The sequence below is a fragment of the Scylla paramamosain genome, chromosome 20, assembly GCF_035594125.1.
Source record: "Scylla paramamosain isolate STU-SP2022 chromosome 20, ASM3559412v1, whole genome shotgun sequence".
NCBI lineage: Eukaryota > Metazoa > Arthropoda > Malacostraca > Decapoda > Portunidae > Scylla > Scylla paramamosain.
In genome coordinates, this window is record NC_087170.1 from 11,018,947 (window position 1) to 11,040,187 (window position 21,241).

At 39.6% G+C, this 21,241-nt stretch overlaps 2 protein-coding genes across 2 annotated transcripts; one reads left to right on the forward strand and one right to left on the reverse strand.

Annotated features, from left to right (window-relative positions):
* The first annotated feature begins 1,245 nt into the window (after positions 1–1,245).
* On the forward strand, positions 1,246–12,957 carry LOC135110307 (uncharacterized). The gene is made up of 6 exons (XM_064022516.1): positions 1,246–1,428; positions 4,987–5,362; positions 6,559–6,703; positions 7,345–7,513; positions 11,120–11,326; positions 12,645–12,957. Exons 1-6 carry the CDS (start codon positions 1,363–1,365, stop codon positions 12,672–12,674), a joined length of 993 nt encoding a protein of 330 aa, XP_063878586.1. The 5' UTR covers positions 1,246–1,362; the 3' UTR covers positions 12,675–12,957.
* Positions 12,958–13,223: 266 nt separating this feature from the next.
* On the reverse strand, positions 13,224–21,144 carry LOC135110309 (large ribosomal subunit protein mL42-like). Its single transcript, XM_064022521.1, has 4 exons — positions 20,979–21,144; positions 15,872–16,008; positions 15,449–15,597; positions 13,224–13,326 (listed from the first exon to the last, which is right to left on the reverse strand). Exons 1-4 carry the CDS (start codon positions 21,034–21,036, stop codon positions 13,272–13,274), a joined length of 399 nt encoding a protein of 132 aa, XP_063878591.1. The 5' UTR covers positions 21,037–21,144; the 3' UTR covers positions 13,224–13,271.
* Positions 21,145–21,241: the final 97 nt, after the last annotated feature.

Genomic DNA, 21,241 nt, shown 5'->3' on the forward strand with positions numbered 1-21,241 from the left:
ATAAACACAGGAGTGCTATAATCCTGTCAATAATGACCATGTGATATGTATCACTATGATTTATCACATAGGTTGACACAAGTTCCCTGCTATTTTATTTGACTTTACTAACCTGTCTTGTTGAATATCCAAACCCCAGCACTCAAGACACACACACTTTCTCTCCCTGCTTCCAAAAAATAAGTTGTTCAAGTAGCGACTCCTGATAGGGAAAAGAGAGTGCAAGATGAATAAATAAATAGATAAAACATAATAAAATATAACAGAAGAAATCATTAAGGAAAAAGGAGAGAGAGAGGGAGAAATAAATAGACTAATGTCTAATGAAATATAATACAGAAAGGTTAGATGACTATATGGATAGCAAAGACAGGTGGTAATAGGAAGGCTGACATGGGAGAGAGAATAGAAGAATAAAAGATGTTCATGGTTATGGATACTATAAGGATTCAAGTCGTGTGTAAAACACTCAGAGGTATAAAGTTTAGGTGTTTAAATGTTGAGGTTACGCCCCCAGCTAGTGTTGCTTTGGGTGTTGTCAACCTATGATAGTTTGACATTCAAGCTTGTATAGACATTTTTAATAATAGTCTACGTGATTTTATTCAAGAGAGGTAAACATTTGAAAATCATGTATGCAGGAGGAAGCATACTTTTAATGAGAGGCTTCAAGTCACATAAACTTTTAAATGACCTCACATTAGGTCATACAATAGATGAGACATTGTACAGTGTCAGCGCCGACATGGGCAGTTTGAATGTGGCGCTTGAATTAGTGATATGTGGATAATTTCACAATTACAATGGCTTATAATTTAATTTTATTTGTATTTTATTAGTTATATTTTCTATTACGATAGTATAATATGAGAAAGTTCGTGCATATTACTGAAAGCGGAAAAGAAAAGCTATTTTGTGACTGGTGGCTATAGTAAATTACATCCCTGGCAATGGCAGCCAGCAACACTTGCACCTGATGAGGGAAAGCTTATCTTGAGGGATCAAGCCGAGTAATTTATAACACATAAAAATTATGATGATACTTTTCTAGTAAAAAATTGTGATTTTCTATTTCTGAAAGGTATATATATATATATATATATATATATATATATATATATATATATATATATATATATATATATATATATATATATATATATATATATACACACACACACACACACACACACACAAATTGACATAGTATTAAATGCATTAAATACTGGTGAATGAGAACAGTCCCGAGTCGGGGAAGCACCAAGGTATTGTTGGTGTTGCCGGAGAGCCGCAGGCAAGAGGTGGGTTAGCCACAGAGAAGTGATGTTCTGCCAGTGAACGGCTGTTACGCTCCAGGTCATCATGGGGGCCTCTCACAGCACGAGGAAGATCACACTGGTCAACGATGACAAGGCTGGCGTCATCAAGGTGAGGAGCGGGACCCTCCTGCCGGTGATGGAGGGCGGGGGCAGGGATGGGGCTACTGGCTGCTGGAAATGTACTTGGTTGTGGCAGTGGTAGCGTTTTTCTGTTGCAGAGACGGAGACGCGCTGCATGGGTAGAAGGGATTAATGGAAAATTATATTTAGTATTTTGGGCGGCCAGTATAACATATACTTAAAGGAAAGAGAAAAAAAAAAAATTTCGTTCTCCCTGAAAAGTGTTGATAATCATGTTCTTGCAATATAAATATTTGCATATTGTTATGAAAAGTAATGTAGGCACGGGGCTCGTTGTGTGTGAATGATTGAGGTGTGTCCATATATGAGCATCACCTGTGTTGCCATGCCACCTGTTAAGGTATTGGGCAGACACTGGGTAGCACACACGAGCACATGAATTGAATGTCGTCTGGAATATTATTTTCTAGAAACTTGTCAAAACCAGTTCTGATTGCAAGATTGAAGAATATGCCTGGTACTTTTATAATTATCACCAATAAAGGAGGCAGTGATGAAAAGTCTACTAGTGCATTTGATTTATTGAGAATGATATTATTGCGGCACCCACCACTTATACCGCTGCTCAAAGCTGGCTAGTTGCTAGTAACACTTGCCTGGGCAGGCAGTAACTCACATGGAGGAGTAATCTGTCACCAGGTGCCATGATGCAGGTGGAAGCAAGTTATAGGTATCAGTGTAGTAGTGGAGTGTGAGGCAAGAAGGACATGCAAAGACTATATGCACAGCACAGGCTTATATTTCATAACTAGGGAACAGGGCACAGTTATCTCAAGTTCGTAGGACACTATTGGCAGAAATACTCACACCAAGCAGAGCACAGAATTTTAAGTGTGGCACACACTGCCCACTTACACTTGTTGGCCAGAATCACTTGGGCGGCCACACACACACAGAGCATAAGTTACCCAGACGTCTCTGAAGAACTCACAAGGTAGATGTGGACAGTGGGCACCACAAGCCTCACACCGCTATAAGTCTCAGCACAGCCACCCAGGACAAAAACCTTGTGCCCCAACACTCGAGGTGAACATGGGCACGGAAACACAAAACATGTCTCCAAGTATTACGCATGAGCTGCGAGTGAACATGGCAGAGTCTCTCCTTAGCTACACTTCTCAGTAGCGGTAATCCTCACAGCCATAGGACATCATGGAATCCTTCCTCAGGTTGGCCTTCAGATACACAGCAGACACCTCACAGAGGCTCCTACTAGTCTCTGTTCTCCCAGCAACAGGGAGGTTCCACAGCCACCTGGCACTCCCTGTGGCCATCACAGCACCTTGCACAGGCTGCCACACGTCTAGGTACCAAATCTTTGGTCACCATATGTGTGTCCACCCTTGCCTCAGGGTTGGTGCTGCCTCCACTGCTCTGCTCCACGTCTGCTCATATCCATGTCTGACCACCAACTGCATAGGATGTCTTCTCCCTGAGCCTCGTCGTTGAATGATGCTCACAGTCGCCTGCCTTCTCTCTCTCTCTCTCCTCCACAGAGTGTGGGACCTGGAAGTCTTGCTCTTTCTCATGCCCTTGCTTGTTGTATGTGGCTGAGGAAGCAGGGGCCAACAGGCATAACCCTATGCCCACATGGTAGCAAGTCACACTGTACATCACACCCACACAGCCTCTGTTTTTGTGCCACCATAACAATGTATATTAAAAAACTGCTGGATATTTCTCATTTTGCTCTCTTGGAACCCATCAGTCACTAATTGCAGTACTTCAGACTGGTTACCTAATACTGAAGAATTCATTGACATTAAATTTAATCAAGCATTATGACCTAGCATGAAGGCTTTAACCCTTGGACAGCTCCAAAAGTCATTATCTTGACAGGCCCTCAAGTTTTCAAGGAGGAAGTGGAATAGGATTAAATGAGAAATTTCCCCCAGCCTTTGTTTTGACTCCCATTTCTTAATGCATTAGAATACTGGAAAAGTAAAAAAAAATAATAATAACTCAAGGTTCCATTACTGGTTGAAAGTATGAAATTACAAATTTTGGTATTAATTTTGTATATTGCTCATATATGAAAAAAGTGATGTTTTGTTTTTATATCTGATAATAACTTGCAAGGTATAACTGATAACTTGCAAGTTAAGAAAATGAAAGTGGCAGGTAAGCAATTCTACTCTTCAGTTAGGAATGATAATTAGAAGAATGTAGGTCAGGTACAAACCTGATTATTTATATTCGTAATGGTAATGAAACATAGCAATTATATACATGATGCTAAGAATCCAAAATACTTGAAAGTTTTTTCTTTTATTATGGTCTCTTCAGAGAGAGAATCTCAGCGAGACTTCTATGTTCCGTTGGCAGCCCTGCTGCTCACTGGCCTGTTGAGTTTGAAAGAAACTCATCCTCCCTTGAGAAATACCTATGTATTTCTTCATTTAGCTCAACAATTATACAAGTTGGGTGAATTTTCTTTATGTCAATGGATGAAGTAGTGTTTGCTCAACAATATCACAGTTTTCAATCTCAATAAGATAAAAAAAGAAAGTAATTATGGCAAGTATAAATTAAAGAGTCAGATTTTATGTTTTGTACACCTCTTTATGCTTTGTCCAGCCATTGTGAGGTTATGCTTAAAATAAAATATGTCCTCTTGGACATAAAATATACCTGAATATAATGGTCCTTTCATATTTTGTATGAAAAATTACGTAAAAGAGAAAATTAAAGAATTCTCAGAGTATTTTGTGTGTTGCCTTGCAGTTGCATCTTTCAGCATTGCATAGGAAGCTTACTAGAGTACGGAGGAAGTTGGTCTCTGTACATACAGCACTCTTCCGAGTTTCATGCTGTCCAAGTTTTCCAATCCTTGAATTTCGCACTATCTGAGGTTTGCAGTCCTCAAGTTTTATTTTAAGTCCTATGTTGTTACCATTCCAACTTTTGTGAATTATGTCCTTGAGTTTTGTGCTTTTGTTGCATATGGCTCATATCTTACCATTGGCATCACATATAGTAAAAGTGAATATGTATGTGCTATGTATAGCTTACATAGCTGAACATACAGATTACTTATGTGGATTAATCACTTGTTTGCCACAACACAAGTCATCCCACCTTACATGTGTGAGAGGGGTACAAAAAAAAAAACTGATGTCACATTATAGGGCAACAGCGTTTTCACTCTTCAAAAACGTACACAGACAAGTGACAGGTGTCTCACTACAGCAGTGCTGCCATATGTGCAACACAGTGCTGCATCACACAATGATGTTGCTGCACCTCAGCACTGCTGCGTCATACTTACCTCTTTCAAAGACAGCAATGGTAAAGATGTCATATAGTTTCAGATGTGATCTCATTGCTGCATTCTTTTCATCTCAACAGCATTTCTCACAAAGACAGATATAATTTTATGAATATGCTTATATGCTTTTAGATGGTCAGATTCATTAATTGAGCAAGATAATCTCTTTTTAATTTGAGATTATTGTTTGATGTTGGCAAATGAATATTAACTGAATTGATTGTTTGGTACACAACTAATACAGTGTTATGTTTTCAGTTGTCGGAGTCTTTAGCGTACCGTCTGCGAGGCCAAATTGAAGGTCAGCAGGCCACAGCAGCTGCAGCAGCAGAGCCACCCCCTCCACCCTCCCCAGCCCCTCCACCTGTAGCTGCCATCCCCCAGGTCCCAGAGACCCCAAAAGTCCCCCAGGTAGCTCCTGAACCTTTCATCCCAGAGCCGGCCCCGGCCCCAGCCCTGCCCCCAGAGCCAGCCCGGGCCCCGCCCCCAGAGCCAGCCTGGGCCTCGCCCCCAGAGCCATCCCAGGTCTTTATCCCAGAACCAGCTCCTGCCCCAGTCTTTGTTCCAGAGCCGGCTCCAGCCCCTGTCTTTGTCCCAGAGCCTGCCCAGGCCTCTGAGCCTCCGAGGGTTGAGGGTGAGTGGAGGCCCACCCAGCCAGTATGTGGGTGGCTGGAGGTAGTGACAGGACCACTTGATAATCCAGAGCATATAGTGAATCAGCTTACCTGCCTCAAACTAACACTGGCTCAAGTTTTCTGTTGAGTTATGAAATCCCGTCTTTGCTTAAATCTATTCACTGGCATCTAAGCCTTAAGAATACACTGCACACCTAACCACTGTATTGCCAGCTGGCCACATGATGGGGTTCTTGCTACTGCCTGAAACATTGCTATATGCAGTCATTGGCCTATGTAAGGTTAGTGATGCAAATGTGTTGGTGTGATGAAGTGTGGGATGGAGATGGTCTGGTGTTTCTTCTGCCAATGGGCTGTTTCTTCACAAGCCCAAGGTACTTCGATTAAGTACTTTGGTAATACATTTCTTGAAACCGCATTGTGGACACTCCTTGTGCAGTGACACTACTTGCATGGATATAATCTTGCTGTGTCATGACTAATGTTCAGAACTTACTAACAAATTCTTGAAGCCTTTTATAGAATTAAGTGCCCCACATGGGATATGATCCAGGTAAGACACATATGTGCTTCATTTTCATAGAGGAGCAGCATATATTTTCTTATGATAAACCAAGAAAATAGATAAAGTGTACAGAATCACCAGGTTTACATGGCTAAAAAAATTTTGTTCCATACCAGTACTTAAATCATGCACTTGCTCAAAAGCTCCCCATCATTATAGATCAGTTTCTTGGTCACAAAAGTCTCGTATTCAGCACAATGATAATGGTTCAGGTAATGGTGGTGGACTCAGTAGCATAGCAAACCTTAATCCTCCCTCCCTTACCCATACTCCCCACCCTCACACAGTGACTGGTGTGGTGGCTCGTGCTCCTGCCTCAGCTTGGCCATTAAGGTGGACACGAGTATAAGTGAAATAATGTATCATAGGAAAAATTATTTTGCTTTGAACAAGTTTTTTATTACTACATCTACCAGCCCTTGGGTCCAATCCTATCCCTGGCAATCACTAGTATTTTATTTTTGTAGTAAGTTGACACTAACATTGTAACTAACATATGTAAGTTAATCAGTGTTTGTGATCAGTGGTTTGAAATATTTATCACAAATTTGGAGTTGAATACTTTTATGATATATGATTAGAAATGAAGCATAATACTGAGAGAATTGATTGACTGTTTTGTCTACACAGCTTCTGGAGCAGGTGACACAACACCAGAGAAGCTCATCCCAACCACCAGTCCTTCTGTGCCAGAGGTAGTAAAGACTACTGCAGCTGTGGATCTTCCTGAAAAGGCTACAACAGAGTCCCAGCCAGATGTGGGTGTAGCTGTCAGGTGTGTATGTGCATTGCCCCATCCTGGCTAGTTACAACCTGGTTATGCACATTGTTGTATGTTTCAGTTGCTTTGTTCCAACCATGATGTGCTTGTGAGATGGTAAAGATTGCATTATAAGCTTCCTATTATCTTTTTCTCGGATGTTTATTAAAATATGTAAGTCTTACTTATATATTCTTAATTTGTTAGTTATCACATTCTTACATGCACAGTAAAACTGCTTTATTCCCAAAGGAGTGTTCAAGGGCTCATTGAATTGTTTCAATGCCTTAGATGTACTGTATAATTTTTCTGGTCCTCTCCTTATGCCTGATGTTTATTATGACATCACAAGTGAGGGTCGTATGGTTATAAAAGCTAGGGCATTGTTGATACTGATGAAGAATAATTTCCTTAGTGGGATGTTAACTCACAAAAGTTACTGCTTGCTCCTGCTGTATATGCTTGACTGTGATCCACTTAAGTTAATTTGCAATGGAAACAGTCCCAGAACTTTTAATTGAACCTCACATTACATTGTGCTGACCTTATGAAATTATGTTATGTAATGTACTGTTGTATGTTGAGATCAGTATTGTACATATGACAACTTACTTTGATAATACATATATATGAACATTCTTAACAATCTTCCATAGAGCTGGATCAGCTCCTGCTCTGAGCCAGCCAGGGGGCAGCATCCCACCATGGTCCATCTATGCTGAGGAAGCTCACCTTATGGTGATGCGACTCAGGGAGGAGAAGGAACAGGAGCTCCAGCAACTCAACCGTGACTGGAGGGAAAAGATGGATGCCAGGGAACAGGAGGTAGGTCTAGTTTGGTTTACTTGCATATTTTGGAAGTTATAAGAGTTTTTTTATTTATTTATTTCTTTAATGTAGGAGGAGTACTAGCCAAGGGCAACAAAATTATAATAAAAAAAGGCCCACTGGGGTGCTGGTCCCCGAATGGAGTCAAAAACTGTAGTCAAAAATGAAAGGATAAGTGTCTTGAAACCTCTCTCTTGAAAGAGTTTAAGTCATAGAAAGGAGGAAATACAGAAGCAGGAAAGGAGTTCCAGAGTTTACCAGAGAGAGGGATGAATGAGAATACTGGTTAACTCTTGCATTAGATAGGTGGACAGAATAGGGGTGAGAGAAAGAAGGTCTTGTGCAATGAGGTGACGGGAGAAGGGGAGGCATGCAGTTATGAAGATCAGAAGAGCAGATAGCATGAAGATAGCAAGAGATGCAACATTGCAGCAATGAGAGAGAGAGGCTGGAGACAATCAGAGGAGAGGAGTTGATGAGGTGAAAACTTTTGATTCCATCCTGTCTAAAAGAGCAGTATGAGTGGAACCCCCCCCAATCCCTATACATGTGAAGAATACTCCATACATGGGGAGATAAGGGCTCTGTACAGAGTTAGCAGCTGGTGGGGTGGGGGACTGGTGGAGACATCTCAGAATACCTGATTTCATAGAAGCTGTTTCAGCTAGAAATAAAATGTGAAGTTTACAGTTTAGATTATAAGTAAAGGACAGACTGAGGATGTTCAGTGTAGAAGAAGGGGACAGGTGAATGTCATTGAAGAAGAGGGGATAGTTGTCTGGAAGGTTGTGTTGAGTTGATAAATGGAGGAATTGAGTTTTTGAGGCATTGAACAATACTAAGTTTGCTCTGCCCCAATCAGAAATTTTAGAGAGATCAGAAGTCAGGCATTCTGTGGTTTCCGTGTGTTAAATGTTTACTTCCTGAAGGACTGGATGTCTACAGAAAGATGTGGAAAAGTGTAGGGTGGCATCATGAGCATAGGAGTGGATAGGACCGAAAATTTGGTTTAGAAGATCATTCATGAATAATAAGGAGAGAGAGGGTGACTGGACAGAACCCTGAGGAACACCACTGTTAATAGATTTAGGAGAAGAACAGTGACCATCTACCACAGCAGCAATAGAACGGTCAGAAAGGAAACTTGAGATGAAGTTAGAGAGAAGGATAAAAGCCATAGTAGGGTAATTTTTAAATCAAAACTTTGTGCCAGACTGTATCAAAAGCTTTTGATATGTCTAAGGCAACAGCAAAAGTTTCATCAAAATCTCTAAAAGAGGATGACCAAGACTCAGTAAGGAAAGCCAGAAGAGCACCAGTAGAGCGGCCCCGACAGAACCCATACTGGCGATTAGATAGAAAGTTGTGAAGTGATAGATGTTTAAAGAATCTTCCTGTTGAGGATAGATTAAAAAAACTTTAGATAGGCAGGAAATTAAAGCAATAGGATAGTAGCTTGAGGGATTAGAATGGTCACCCTTTTTAGGAACAGGTGGGATGTAGGCAAACTTCCAGCAAGGAGGATAGGTAGATATTGATAGACAGAATTGGAAGTTTGACTAGGCAAGGTGCAAGCATGGAGGCACAGTTTTGGAGAACAATAGGAGGGATCCCATCAGGTTCATAAGCCTTCTGAGGGTTAAGGCCAGCAAGGGTATGGAAAACATCACTGTGAAGGATCTTAATTGGTAGCATAAAGCAGTCGGAGGGTGGAGAAGAATCATTCAAGGTAGAGTCTTTAGCAAAGGTTTAAGTGAAGAGTTTAGGTTTAGAAATACACGAGATGGCAGTGGTGCTATCAGGTTGAAATAAAGGAGGGAAAGATGAAAAAAACAAAGTTATTAGATATTTTTCTGGGTGCCAGAAATCACAAGGGAAGTTAGATCTTGAAAGATTTTGACACTTTCTCTTAATGAAGGGGTTTTTGGCTAGTTGAAGAACAGACTTGGCATGATTCTGGACAGAAATATAAAGTGCATGAGATTCTGGTGATGGATGGCTTAAGTACCTTTTGTGGGCCACCTCTCAATCATGTATAACATGAGAACAGGCTGTGTTAAACCAAGGTTTGGAGGGTTTAGGTTGAGAGAGTGAGGAACGTATGCCTCCATACCAGACACTATCACCTCTGTTATGCACCCAGCATATAGAGATGGGTCTAACATGGAAGCAGTAGTCAATCCAGGGAAAATACCTCCTCAGGTCCCCCCAAATTGGCAGAGCCACCTCTGCTTTGGGGAATCCTAAGGAGGGATTGGAGTGATAGGACAAAATACAGATGTGAGGTTGTGATTGGAGAAGTGCAACAGAGAAGATAGGGTGACAGCATAAGCAGAATTAGAGGTTAGGAAAAGATCAAGAATGTTGGGCATATCTTCAAGACAGTCAGGAGTATGAGTTGCACCAGTTGCTGTAGCTTGTGGAGAATAGCAAGGTTAAGGCTTGTTCACTAGGATGGTCAGTGAAAGGAGAGGAAAGCCAGAGCTGGTGGTCTAAGAATAGAGATCTGTGCCACGTGTAGTTAGTCACGATTGAACAAATTTGATTAAAAAGAAAAAATTGGCCCACCATATTCATATTAGTTATAATGTCAGTAAATGCCTTGAAATCTGTGATTGACCGAGGGTGTGAAGTGGTGTTTTTGAAGTGCCTGAGATTAGTGTAAGCTTTGTCATTTAGTGTGGAGTATTTACAGTACTGATGAGGTTTCCTTTTTGTGTATATTTTGTGTGTGCAGCTCAAGCAGGCATTGAATTTGATTATTGCTTGTGTGAGCATGGCATAAATATCTATGTGTGTGTTTGTATGTGTGTGCGTGTATAGCTATGTAGCTACATACAAATAAATGTATACAGGTGAGTCACATCTACGTGGGCTTGCTGTGGTCTGTTTTTCCCAATGTCTTTCCAGCTGTTTTCCTCGGAGGGAGTTGGCTGCTGCCATGTAGGACCTTCTCATGGCCATCCCCCTTCTTGGAGTTTTTAGTAATGGACATCAGATTTATGGATAGACAGATGGAGATAGCTGGTGGAATAGTGGGATGCAGATGCTCAGCTTTGTCCATTATTTTTGTTTTCCAACTGGTGTTGGAGATTTGCAGGTGCAGGGTTTGTTTGTCATGAAAGTGGCTGACTTTTTTTCTGAGTGACAGCTGGCACTCATCTTAATTCTGATTATTGATATAGTTTTGGCTAGATGCTCTTGGGAATGATATTCCTACTGTATTTTCAGTTTCAAGGTTGAGGCTTGTTATGGCAAAGGGAGACATCCTTGGCACAGCTTCTAATGCAGTAGATATAGGGAGCTTTGATGTGAGGTGACAGCTGGTGTGGAAAAACTGCTGGCTTTAATTCTGGCTAATGAGATATCTCAGTGGCTCAACCTAATAAGCCATTTAGTAAAAGTTGTTGCATTTATCATTCTGGATTAAATCCCTGATACCTGGGCATCTTGTAATCAAGATCATCCTGATAAGTTACATGATTGTCTCTTGAGGTGATCATTGTCATCCAGCAGCTCTCTTACTATGGTCAGTCCATTAGGGATGTATTTGTATGGTCTCTGTGTAACACAATGATTGATTACTGCTGCCCACACCACCAGTTCAGCAAGATGTCACAGCTGTCTGAGGAGGAGGTGAATGCTGCCATCAAGGATGTTGAGAAGTTGTTTGTGAAGGCATCATGTAGTCCAGTGTGTCAGGATTACCAAGAGTCTGTCATGACATGCTACCAGGATCATCCTCGCCAGGCCTTACGCTGTGCCCGGCAAGTGGAAGAATTTGCTAGGTGTGTCGACCTCTCCAGGCTGGTGAGTTTTGGAGCATTAACAGAAGTTTGTGGGAAAATTCTGTTAGTCTCTCTCTCTCTCTCTCTCTATATATATATATATATATATATGTATATATATATATATATATATATATATAAGGGAAATTAGCCATCTTTTGGGTTCTAACTCCAGTAAACCAAAAGTCATCACACTGACCAAACTGAATCAAGCTAGAGCAAACTTGATATAGTCTACATAATAATTAATATATATGTTTTCACATGATGCTAAGAAGGGCTGATGATTCTGCTTCTGGCTGAAGGTTTAGCCTTTGCAGTGCCACCTCCCTGATGTGGTCTTATTTTTTTATTTTATTATTATTATTTTTTTTGTCTGTCAGATCCCTTTTCTTTTAAATATTACTTAATTTTCCTTGTATTTTCTTTTTTTCTTCCCTCCCCCAAAAAATATTACTGTTGCCAAAAAAAGCCTCATGAATAACCCAATCTTCATTTTATATGTACAGTCTTTGTAATTTACCCATGTGTCTCTGGTCTTCATCTCTTCCTTTATCTTTGTTATCAGTCCTTTACTTGAAGCAGCTTGGTTCAAGTGAAAGGTCTTCATCTCTTCCCTTATCAGCAGCTTGGTTCAAGAGAAAGGGAATGGACTAATAACAAGGATAAGGGAAGAGACAAAGTGTAGAGGAGACAATCTGATATATTATTAACATTGTATATAGAGAATGAAGATTGGATTATTTGTGAGTTTCTTGACAACAATAAAAATAAAGAAACTAAAGAAATACTATACAGTTTTTTGAATAAAATAAAGTAAAAGCATATACAAGTTAAATCAAGTGATATTTGAGAGAAACAAAAGATGAGAAACCATAAAAAAAGACTGCATCTTGTAGCTGCTGTTGCAAAGGCTAAATCTCCCAACCTTCAACCATAAATAAAACCAGCACCCCTTCTTTGCTTTGTCCTTTGAGCAAGATGCAAGGGGAGGTTTTAGGAGGAGGAAAGGAATGAAACTGGTAATTCTGATCCTTTGAGAAGGGTTTCTAAGTATTTTTAGTGATATTTCATGAAGTCTGAATTTTGAAAAGTCAGCAAAGGGTGACTTATGGAAGCTTTACTGTAATCTCTCTGAGTGGGTTCTTTCACGCATTTAGCCCTGCTTGAATTGTAAACCTTTGCCTTGTGCTCTATATTGAGGTTTTGCTGTGAAGGCTATCTTGATGTCCATTTTTACTGATATGTATAAAGCCTGTTTAAAAGTTATGAATTGCATTTTTTTTTTTTTTTTTTTTTTTTTGTCATATGGAAGTAACATCTTTATTTCATTCCCACAGCAATCTGTCCTGAGGCAGCGGGCAAATTAGTTATGTTGCCAGATTTGAGAATGCAAGAGGAAGAAAACTGAGTGACTGAAAAAAGCTTGGAAGTCAAACACCTTGGACACATGGGAGTGTGTGCTTCATGTGGCCAGGCTGTCATGCATGGGCTGACCTCTAGGGTGGCAGTGCTGATGCTTCCCTGTGTATAGATCCTGGTACTGCATACCAACATGTGCACTGCTGGGGACTTGTATATGCCTTTGAACATGTAAGGTACTTTTATTTGTACATTACTAGATGTCTTTAATGAATAAATTATTTGCTAGAATGCAGATGTTCTTTAATCATCGATAATGTCCATAAACAAGTTTGTTGATAGGCTAGTTCAGTAATAAAATGCATGATTACCATGCCACTTGAAGAGAGAGAAGTCTTATTTCATACTATTAGGCATCTTCTGTCCTAATTTCTTGCTTTGTTTTTGTAAGTTTTTTTCTTAAGGTCTTAATATTAGTTACAAGAACTGGATTAATCTGACTGCAGAAAAGATTACAAGAACAAAACTGTGGGTAGGGTAAGACTTTCTTCCACATATATGGTACAAGTTTATTACATATTTACATTAAAAATATACCTAAAATTCTATAAATATTCTCGGTCTCGGGGAGGATTCTTCTTGGCAAATCGTTTCTGTGGTCTGGAAGAGAATAATGAGATCAGTAAAAAAAAATACACATCATATTAGCATTGCATGCACACACACAAGCAACCAAGCTGGGAGGACGCATGGGTAGCAGCTCCGTGAATACAGTAAGCCCGTTGTGGCATAGGGAGATGGACTAGTGATTTTAAAAGTAGAGGTGGAAGAGAAAAAACGGAAGGGGAAAATGGGGCTGAACTGAAGTGAACTGTTTATGCTGAGTGATGGATTGGCAGTGGGAGAAAACAAAAGTGAAAACTTTTCAGGGTTTAGCGCAGGAGACTGAGAGCTAAACACAAAACCGTGGCACAGAAAGGTGTTGGTCCTAGAAAGTGATGTTGAAAGGTTGATGGAGAGAATTAAAGTTATGGAGGAGACCCAGGTGAGCCAGTGTAAAGAAATAAAGGGATTGAGAACCAAAAATATAGAGCTAAGAAATCAGTGCAGTGCTCTGGAAATTGAAATTAAGGAATGCAGTAAGAAAGTGGAAGGAAGTGTCAAAACTGTAGTTCATCTATGTGAAAGTCAAGATGCATGGAAAAAGCTCCAAGGAAAAAGGTAAAGTTTGGGAGGAAAGTAGATAAGCTGGAAAAATAAATGAGTGAGAAAGAGGCCATGTGAGGAGAGAGTGTAAACTTTGAGAAAATAATAGAGGAGCATTTAAATGAAGCCAAAATAATACAAAAGGTGATAAAATTTATAAAGTAATGAATCCATTATAAGGGAGACAGTTGATAAAAAGAAAAGTATTACTGTCTTTGGGACTAAGGAAAATAAAAATCAACAAAGCAGTGAGAGGGAGAAAGCTGAAAGAGGTAATAAACAAAGTGATGGGAAAGGTACAAGAGGGAAGATGTCTGGTAAATGAACTAGAATATCACAGGGTAGGGAAATTCATAGGTAAAGGGGCACAGACCCATAAGAATCAAATTTAAATTGCAGAAAGATGCTGAGGAGACTCCGGCAGGGGCCAGGAGGCTGGCCAAGGATGAGGTAATGGAAAATGTATGGCTGCGGCTGAGAAGAGAAAATGAAAAGAGGAAAGAGCTAATTAAACTGAGAGAAGAGTAAAAATGAGCAGAGAACAGAAGAACAGATATTGTATTGGAGAGTTTTAGACATGAGAGTGAGGAATTGGTACCTGAGCAGGAGGGAGAACAGGGAAACAAGTTAAAGAGAAGAAAAGACATTTGGAATGTGGCATACACTAACACTAATGGATTAAGGAAGTTAAATGTTTATTTAAACAAGAAAAGTCCAGATGAAATGCACCTCACAGAAATAAAATTCTATGAGTAAGAACATTGGACAAAATATGTGCAACTTATGGAAAAAAAAAATATAAATAAATAAATAAAATAAATAAATAAATAAATAAATAAGGAGGAGGAGTGGTTTTTAGTTAAGAAAAGCTTAAAAGTGGTTAAAACAGAATGTGGCAAAGGAGTAGCAGAGGCATTAAAAATTAGCTTGGAAAATGTACAAGGCTACAAGAGGCAATTCATAGAGACTCGTGTACCAACCAAAACCAATGTCTGGTCACACAAAAAATATTAAGAAATGATAAGACACAAAGAACTGGCTAGAGAAAATGCTAAGTGATGATAAAGTGATTATGATGGGAGACTTTAACTGTAAGAAGCTGTGCTGGGAAGAGTGGTACAATTAGGAAATAGAATCATCTTCAGTAAATAAATTATTACAAATGGCAATGGATAATGTATTAACACAATGGATAAAAGATGATACAAGATTTGGAAAAGATGGAGAAACATTGAGACTAGATCTATTATTCAGCAAGGAACTAGGAATTGAGAATGTTCAGACAGAGTGTGATGATGTGCAACATTTCTCTTAAATTTTTAAGTTTATAGGACCCTCAAGACCACATCCACTCTTCTTTACAAGAAATCTTCTTTGCATATTAATTTAATATCCCTGAATCCAGTAATTCATTCCTCTCTTCATAACTAAACCAATACCATTGACTTGTCCTTCACTAAAGTGTTTTCAAGGTATTTTGGTCCTATATCACTATTGTAAATCTATGCATAAATTAAACAAAACTTCAAAACATTACCATCAGCACTGAGGGGTCTTTCACTAGATGGATACTTGCCTTGGGAACCATTTGTGTTTAGTGGTGAAAGTCAGCTCTCTGAGTGCCTTGTTCACAAAGAATGGATGTTTATTTTGAAACAGCTTCGTTGTGTCCTGTGCCTGCACCTTTAGCACTGAGTCTGTTACTGCTGGGGCTGCAGGGAGTGGCTAGAGGCACAAAAATTGTAAGTGAAGTACCTGAGGCATCCAGTATATCATCATGCAATGTGTAATTTTTTATGATTTATTTTTTTCTTTTTAGCGATCACCTGAAAATTCTATTATGGTAAGATGAGAACAGGGTGAAGTTTGTGTATAAATGGCGTAATGAACCAACATAAACAGAGAACAAAAATGCAGCCATCATAATGACACTTATAGCAGATAAACCATTTAGTACTAAAGGAAGGGTAATGAAATTTCATCCACCTGTACCACAAACCTTTGTCATCTCATAAGGGATGTCTGGCTGAGGGTGCCAGCACACAACAGTTTTGCCATCATCAGTCAGCACCACTGCTTCTTCCCTTCCATTGATTCTCCTCACCTCTTCCAATGTGCTCACCCATGCACGACTCTCTGCAAAAGAACGCTGGTCTGAATCTATATCCAACATGTGTAATGGCAAAAAAAAAAAGTCAGATCAACTGATTGGATCCAATATGGGAAAGAATAAGTTTATTATGGTGTAGCAGGGTTATGGAAATTTTGCCATTAGGTGCTGATGTGGAGGGACCCTGGTATGCTTGCACACCTGACTCAGTGCAAAAGCAGTTAGTGGGGACTTGTCCTCACCTGAACCAACCTAGGGACCAAAGGTAATTTTAAAATCAGTCTTAGGGAATGTTTAAGTGTATGTATGTGTGTGGTTACCAAGCCAGTTGTTCTACGGACACAGCTCAGAGCTCATAGTGACCACTCTTTGGGCAGGGCAGACCATTCATACACCCCACACCGGAACAGTGATCTCACAACCCCTTGGCTTACATCCTGTATCTACTTACTGCTGGGTGAACATGGGGATTAATAATGAGAAGCTTGCCCATCTGCCTCACCATACCCAGGACCTGAACCTGGGCCTTCTCAGTTGTGGGCCAAGTGTGCTAACCACCATGCTATTATACATGGTGTGTGTATGTGTGTTGAGGGATGGGCATTTATCTTCACTATCCACCTTTACATGTCAACCTATTGAAAAGATGAATACATAAATACAAATGAATCATTCCAGACATTTCTTTCTGAATATTTCTATATGAAGGATGGTACTCATAATTATTTACTTCTACTATGTCTTGGAATAAAATTGTATTATTTTCTTGTGAATGAATACAAGTCTTTTGTTAAAAAAAAAAAAAAAAAAAAAAGAAAGTAGTCTATCTTGCCTAATGTCCTAAAAGTTCAACAACTTTCATCCCTTATACAGCTTACCCTCATACTTCCTTACATACCAGTCTCCACACTACCATATTTGTGTGGAACTGGACCATTATCAATCTACTCAAATTGACTTCACTGTCCTTAGTATTCTACTTACAATCTAAATGAATCTGGATTTGAAAAGCATTATAATGTTCCATCCCAAAGAATGATCACTCTACTATGACTGTCTGATGCTTTGTTTTACTCCTGAAATAATGGAAATAGTGAACTCTCCTGAGCCCTGGGTCATACAGGTAAGCAGCAAGAAAGTGAAGTGATTAATCACTCAGACAGGCAAACTTTTATTCAGACATCATGTTTGGTTCAAAACTAAGGAGGGAAAGCTGGTTGGGAGTGGGTGTTTGGGGTGGTAATGTCACTTTTTGTGAGAGAGAGAGAGAGAGAGAGAGAGAGAGAGAGAGAGAGAGAGAGAGAGAGAGAGAGAGAGAGAGAGAGAGAGAGAGAGAGAGAGAGAGAGAGAGAGAGATCCAGACATAACTACTATATCTGGTAACATTATGGTGAAGATATCTGTATTCACCATATTTCCTAACCCACTGCTTTGAAATGTAACTGCCTGCTGTGTATTTTTTTTTGTCCTGCAATATGCTTTTCACAAAGTATGCTGCAAAAAACTGCTTACATTTTGATGAAATGCTTCAAAACATGGCTCTGTTTGGCAACTTAATTCAATATTGGCCCCAACTCCCAGGCAAAGCAGTGAAACTTGTAAGAGAGAAGGTATGTGCTGCCCATACCTCTCCACCTATTTCTCAAGCTGTTTGCTTATCACAGGACAATAAGTGCAAATTAAGATGCCCTATTTATTAGCAAAAAAGAGACAACTTTCTGTTACAAGGGTGAGGAGGAAGCAAGGAGAATGAGTGGAGAAACACAAATAAGATGTGACCTGACACCAGTGTCAAGTCTCAAGGCTCCCATGGCACTTGTGCCATTGACATTCCCAACCTTTGTTGTTCAGAGAAAAACATTCCACTGTCTAAAAGTCACTCTCCCTACTTCCTTTAACTTCTCTGAAGTTCTCTCTCTTCTCCACAATGAACACTGGTTTAAAAGTTCAATAAATGTTCAGAAACTTTGACATCTCTAGGGCAAGGATTGCAAAAGGTACCCACTGACCAAGAAGACATTAAGATCCAAGAAGAAATGACCATACTACAGGAGAATTTTAGAAGGGGATCCAGCATTAAAGAAAAGCTTAAGAAACTGATATCCTCTCCAAAGAGCTAATGCTTGAAAGAAGAGGGTGCAGGGGCATGAAATAACAACTTTCAGACCAAATGAAACCTTAAAAATAAAGTACTTTTTAACTAAAATCCGTGAAATGCATCCATCTTACTCCTTAGTCATTTTCAAACAATTTCACTCTTGATATATATGCTTTAAACAAAATTGCTAATCACAAAGTTTTCAGAAATCTATTTGGTTGTCTCTAAAAAGAAGCAATTCACTAATATTTCACCATGTGTCATAAGTATGATCTGGCAGGGAGCAGAGAGGTGGTGGTGAGAGAAGTGGTAAGAGCCTGCCTCCCCAGGGAAATATGACTTTAAGTTCTAAGGGAAAATTTGATATTTTATTCATATACTGATTTTCATGAGATGGATGCATGAAGCCATTTCTGATATAAGTTTACCAGCAGATTTAGTTTGTGAAATGATGCAGGATAGGTCTTATCTGGATGACTACCATTTGTTAGCACATAAGATAGCAATAGGAGTAGAATGCAATAAGGGCAGCACGTACACCAGTCATTAAAATTCTAATACAAGCCTGAGAGTTGGCAATAAGAATGACTAAGTAGTGCATCACATGCAGAGTATTGTTGTATGTACATGATGCATTAATGGCTATGGGATCAGTGAATACTATTGTAGATTTATATTTTCATGTAAGGTGGTTAGAAAGAGACTGTGCTTAGTAAACAGTTGAGAATGATGGGGGTTTAGGCTGTACAGAGATATGTTTTAGTCAGGATGGATGGTGGGGGTTTAGTCTGCAAATTGGTAATGAAGTGGACCAGAACAGATTATAGGGCCAACTTGAATAAGAAAGTGGACTGTAATGCAACAACTTCATCTAGTAAGGAATTCCACAGGCTAACTCCTTAGTGATAAAAACCTTCTCCAAAACTGAAGAGAGCTGTGAGTGTGAAAGATCTTAAATCTGCATCCCCTTGTGGCCAACAAGGGAACCAGAGTAAAATCTCTGGAGGGATACCACATTCATGATGGAAGATTTTCCAATATTTTAAAAGGTCTGCATGCTGTGGATGCCCTTGGAATAAGTATAAATTCAGAATTTCAAGTCACTCCCTATAAGACAGATCAGATATATATATATATATATATATATATATATATATATATATATATATATATATATATATATATATATATATATATATTCTACAATATATGATGAGTCTAGGTTCTCTGGACTGATTCCAGCAAATGAAGATCCCCCAAAAAACCTGTGTTCCACACACATTAGGCATATTTTAATTAGGGTCTTATATGTGTTTTGTACAAGGTAAGCATGAAGACCTGTGATTTACAGAGAATACACTTAAGGAGACTGGCAGAGGCTATATTGACAATAGACCCAATATTAATGGTGATGGAATCTAAGAGAGGAATTTGCCAAAAAGACCAAGATCCTCATGAGTACTGATCAAGGATATGGCATGACCTTGAAAATACAGTAAAATCCCTCTTATCCGGCATCAACAGGACCGCTGACAGGCCGGATACTTGAATATTGCCGGATACTTGAATAGAAGTGAAATTGTGTCCACAATCACCACCCTACACTCACGCATCTTACCATAACAAAGATCAGCTGATCTTAATCAGCAGCTGATCTGATCAGCTGCTTAAGTGTAAGCACAACACGTTTCCTCTTTTCTACAACTTCAGGCATGATGAAGGTGTCAAGCGATAAACAGTGCACACGCGAGACTGAGTCACTGAGTAAACACAGTGCAGTGCGCTGTGGGTGGCGCGAAGCAGTGCGCTCTGGTGGCGAGGGGACAAAGTATGCCTCGTGCGGGAATTTTAATCGATTTTATGAGTACAAATAGATTTTTTATTGATTTTAAGACTCGGGGAAAAATGTGCCGGATACTTGAAGCTGCCGGATACTCGAATGCCGGATGAGAGGGATTTTACTGTATCCATATAAAGTACCAATATGATACCAAGCTATAGAACCTCGTTGAAGTTACAAGACGACAGACTTGTCCTTGTTAAAATCAATACCCCGTGAGTTAGCAACTGTACATTCTCTATGTCGTTCTGGTGTGATGACATTCCAAGAGCTAATGGCAAAGGTGGAGATGGACTGCAGGTACTTCATGTAGATCTTAAGATCATCTGCAAAAATATTAGTCGTTCAAAATTGTAGATGGCAAATGATTTACATACAATAAAAACAACAGGACAACACTGGTCCCTGCATAGACTGAATCTTCACCCTGAACTAATATAACAGTTTCCTAATCACGGTAGCAAACTTTACAAAAAATAGTGCAAAAAGTCAAACTATATTGACACATTAGTCAAAGGTGACCAACATTTACTCAGGCCTTGATGACTGTCTTGGCTGGGCTGAAGGGAAGCTGCAGGATTTTTGTATGGAAAGAAAAAAACAAATAATACATATCAAAGGCTCAATGTGTTTTTGTTATTAACCGGTGAAATATTAATAAAACATACTTCTTATAATGGCTGAACAGAAGCTTCAAAAGAACAGGACCAATGAGTTTCAATTCCCTCTTAGGATGCTTGAGAAACCAAACCTCGTGCAGTGTTGACACAATCAAGAGGAACGTGGACACACAAAGAGATAGACAGATACAATGCATCATATTTTTTAATTGACAACCACCATAGAAGACACCACTTACCAACCACGAAACTTGCCACACTACAATAAGCTGGAGGACAGAATTCCACTATTCTCAAGGGAGATCTGAAAGCGACAGTGGTATTACGTGTTGCTGAGGTCGATCGACTGAAATTCAAGGTAACTCGGGGCAAGGTGAGGGAAAGCCAGGTGACGGCAAGCTGACCTTTCCCCCAGTGCAGCCTGCCTGAGCCTCTCACCTGTGTTCATCGAGGCCAGGCGGGGGCACAAAGCCCGCCCCACCTTCAGCAGAGCCATCAGGGAGCAGAAGCAGGCAGCAGACAGTTGTAGCAGACAGCAAACAGCAGTGACAGGCAGCGAGCCGAGGCCGCTGCACGTGTCTCGTTCACTGCTACAATAAACATACCTGCCAGGAAAAAAAAAAAAATAGATAAATGTAATAAATTAATCACATAATAAATAAAAAAAATAATTATGTATTTGAAAATAATGCAAAAAATAT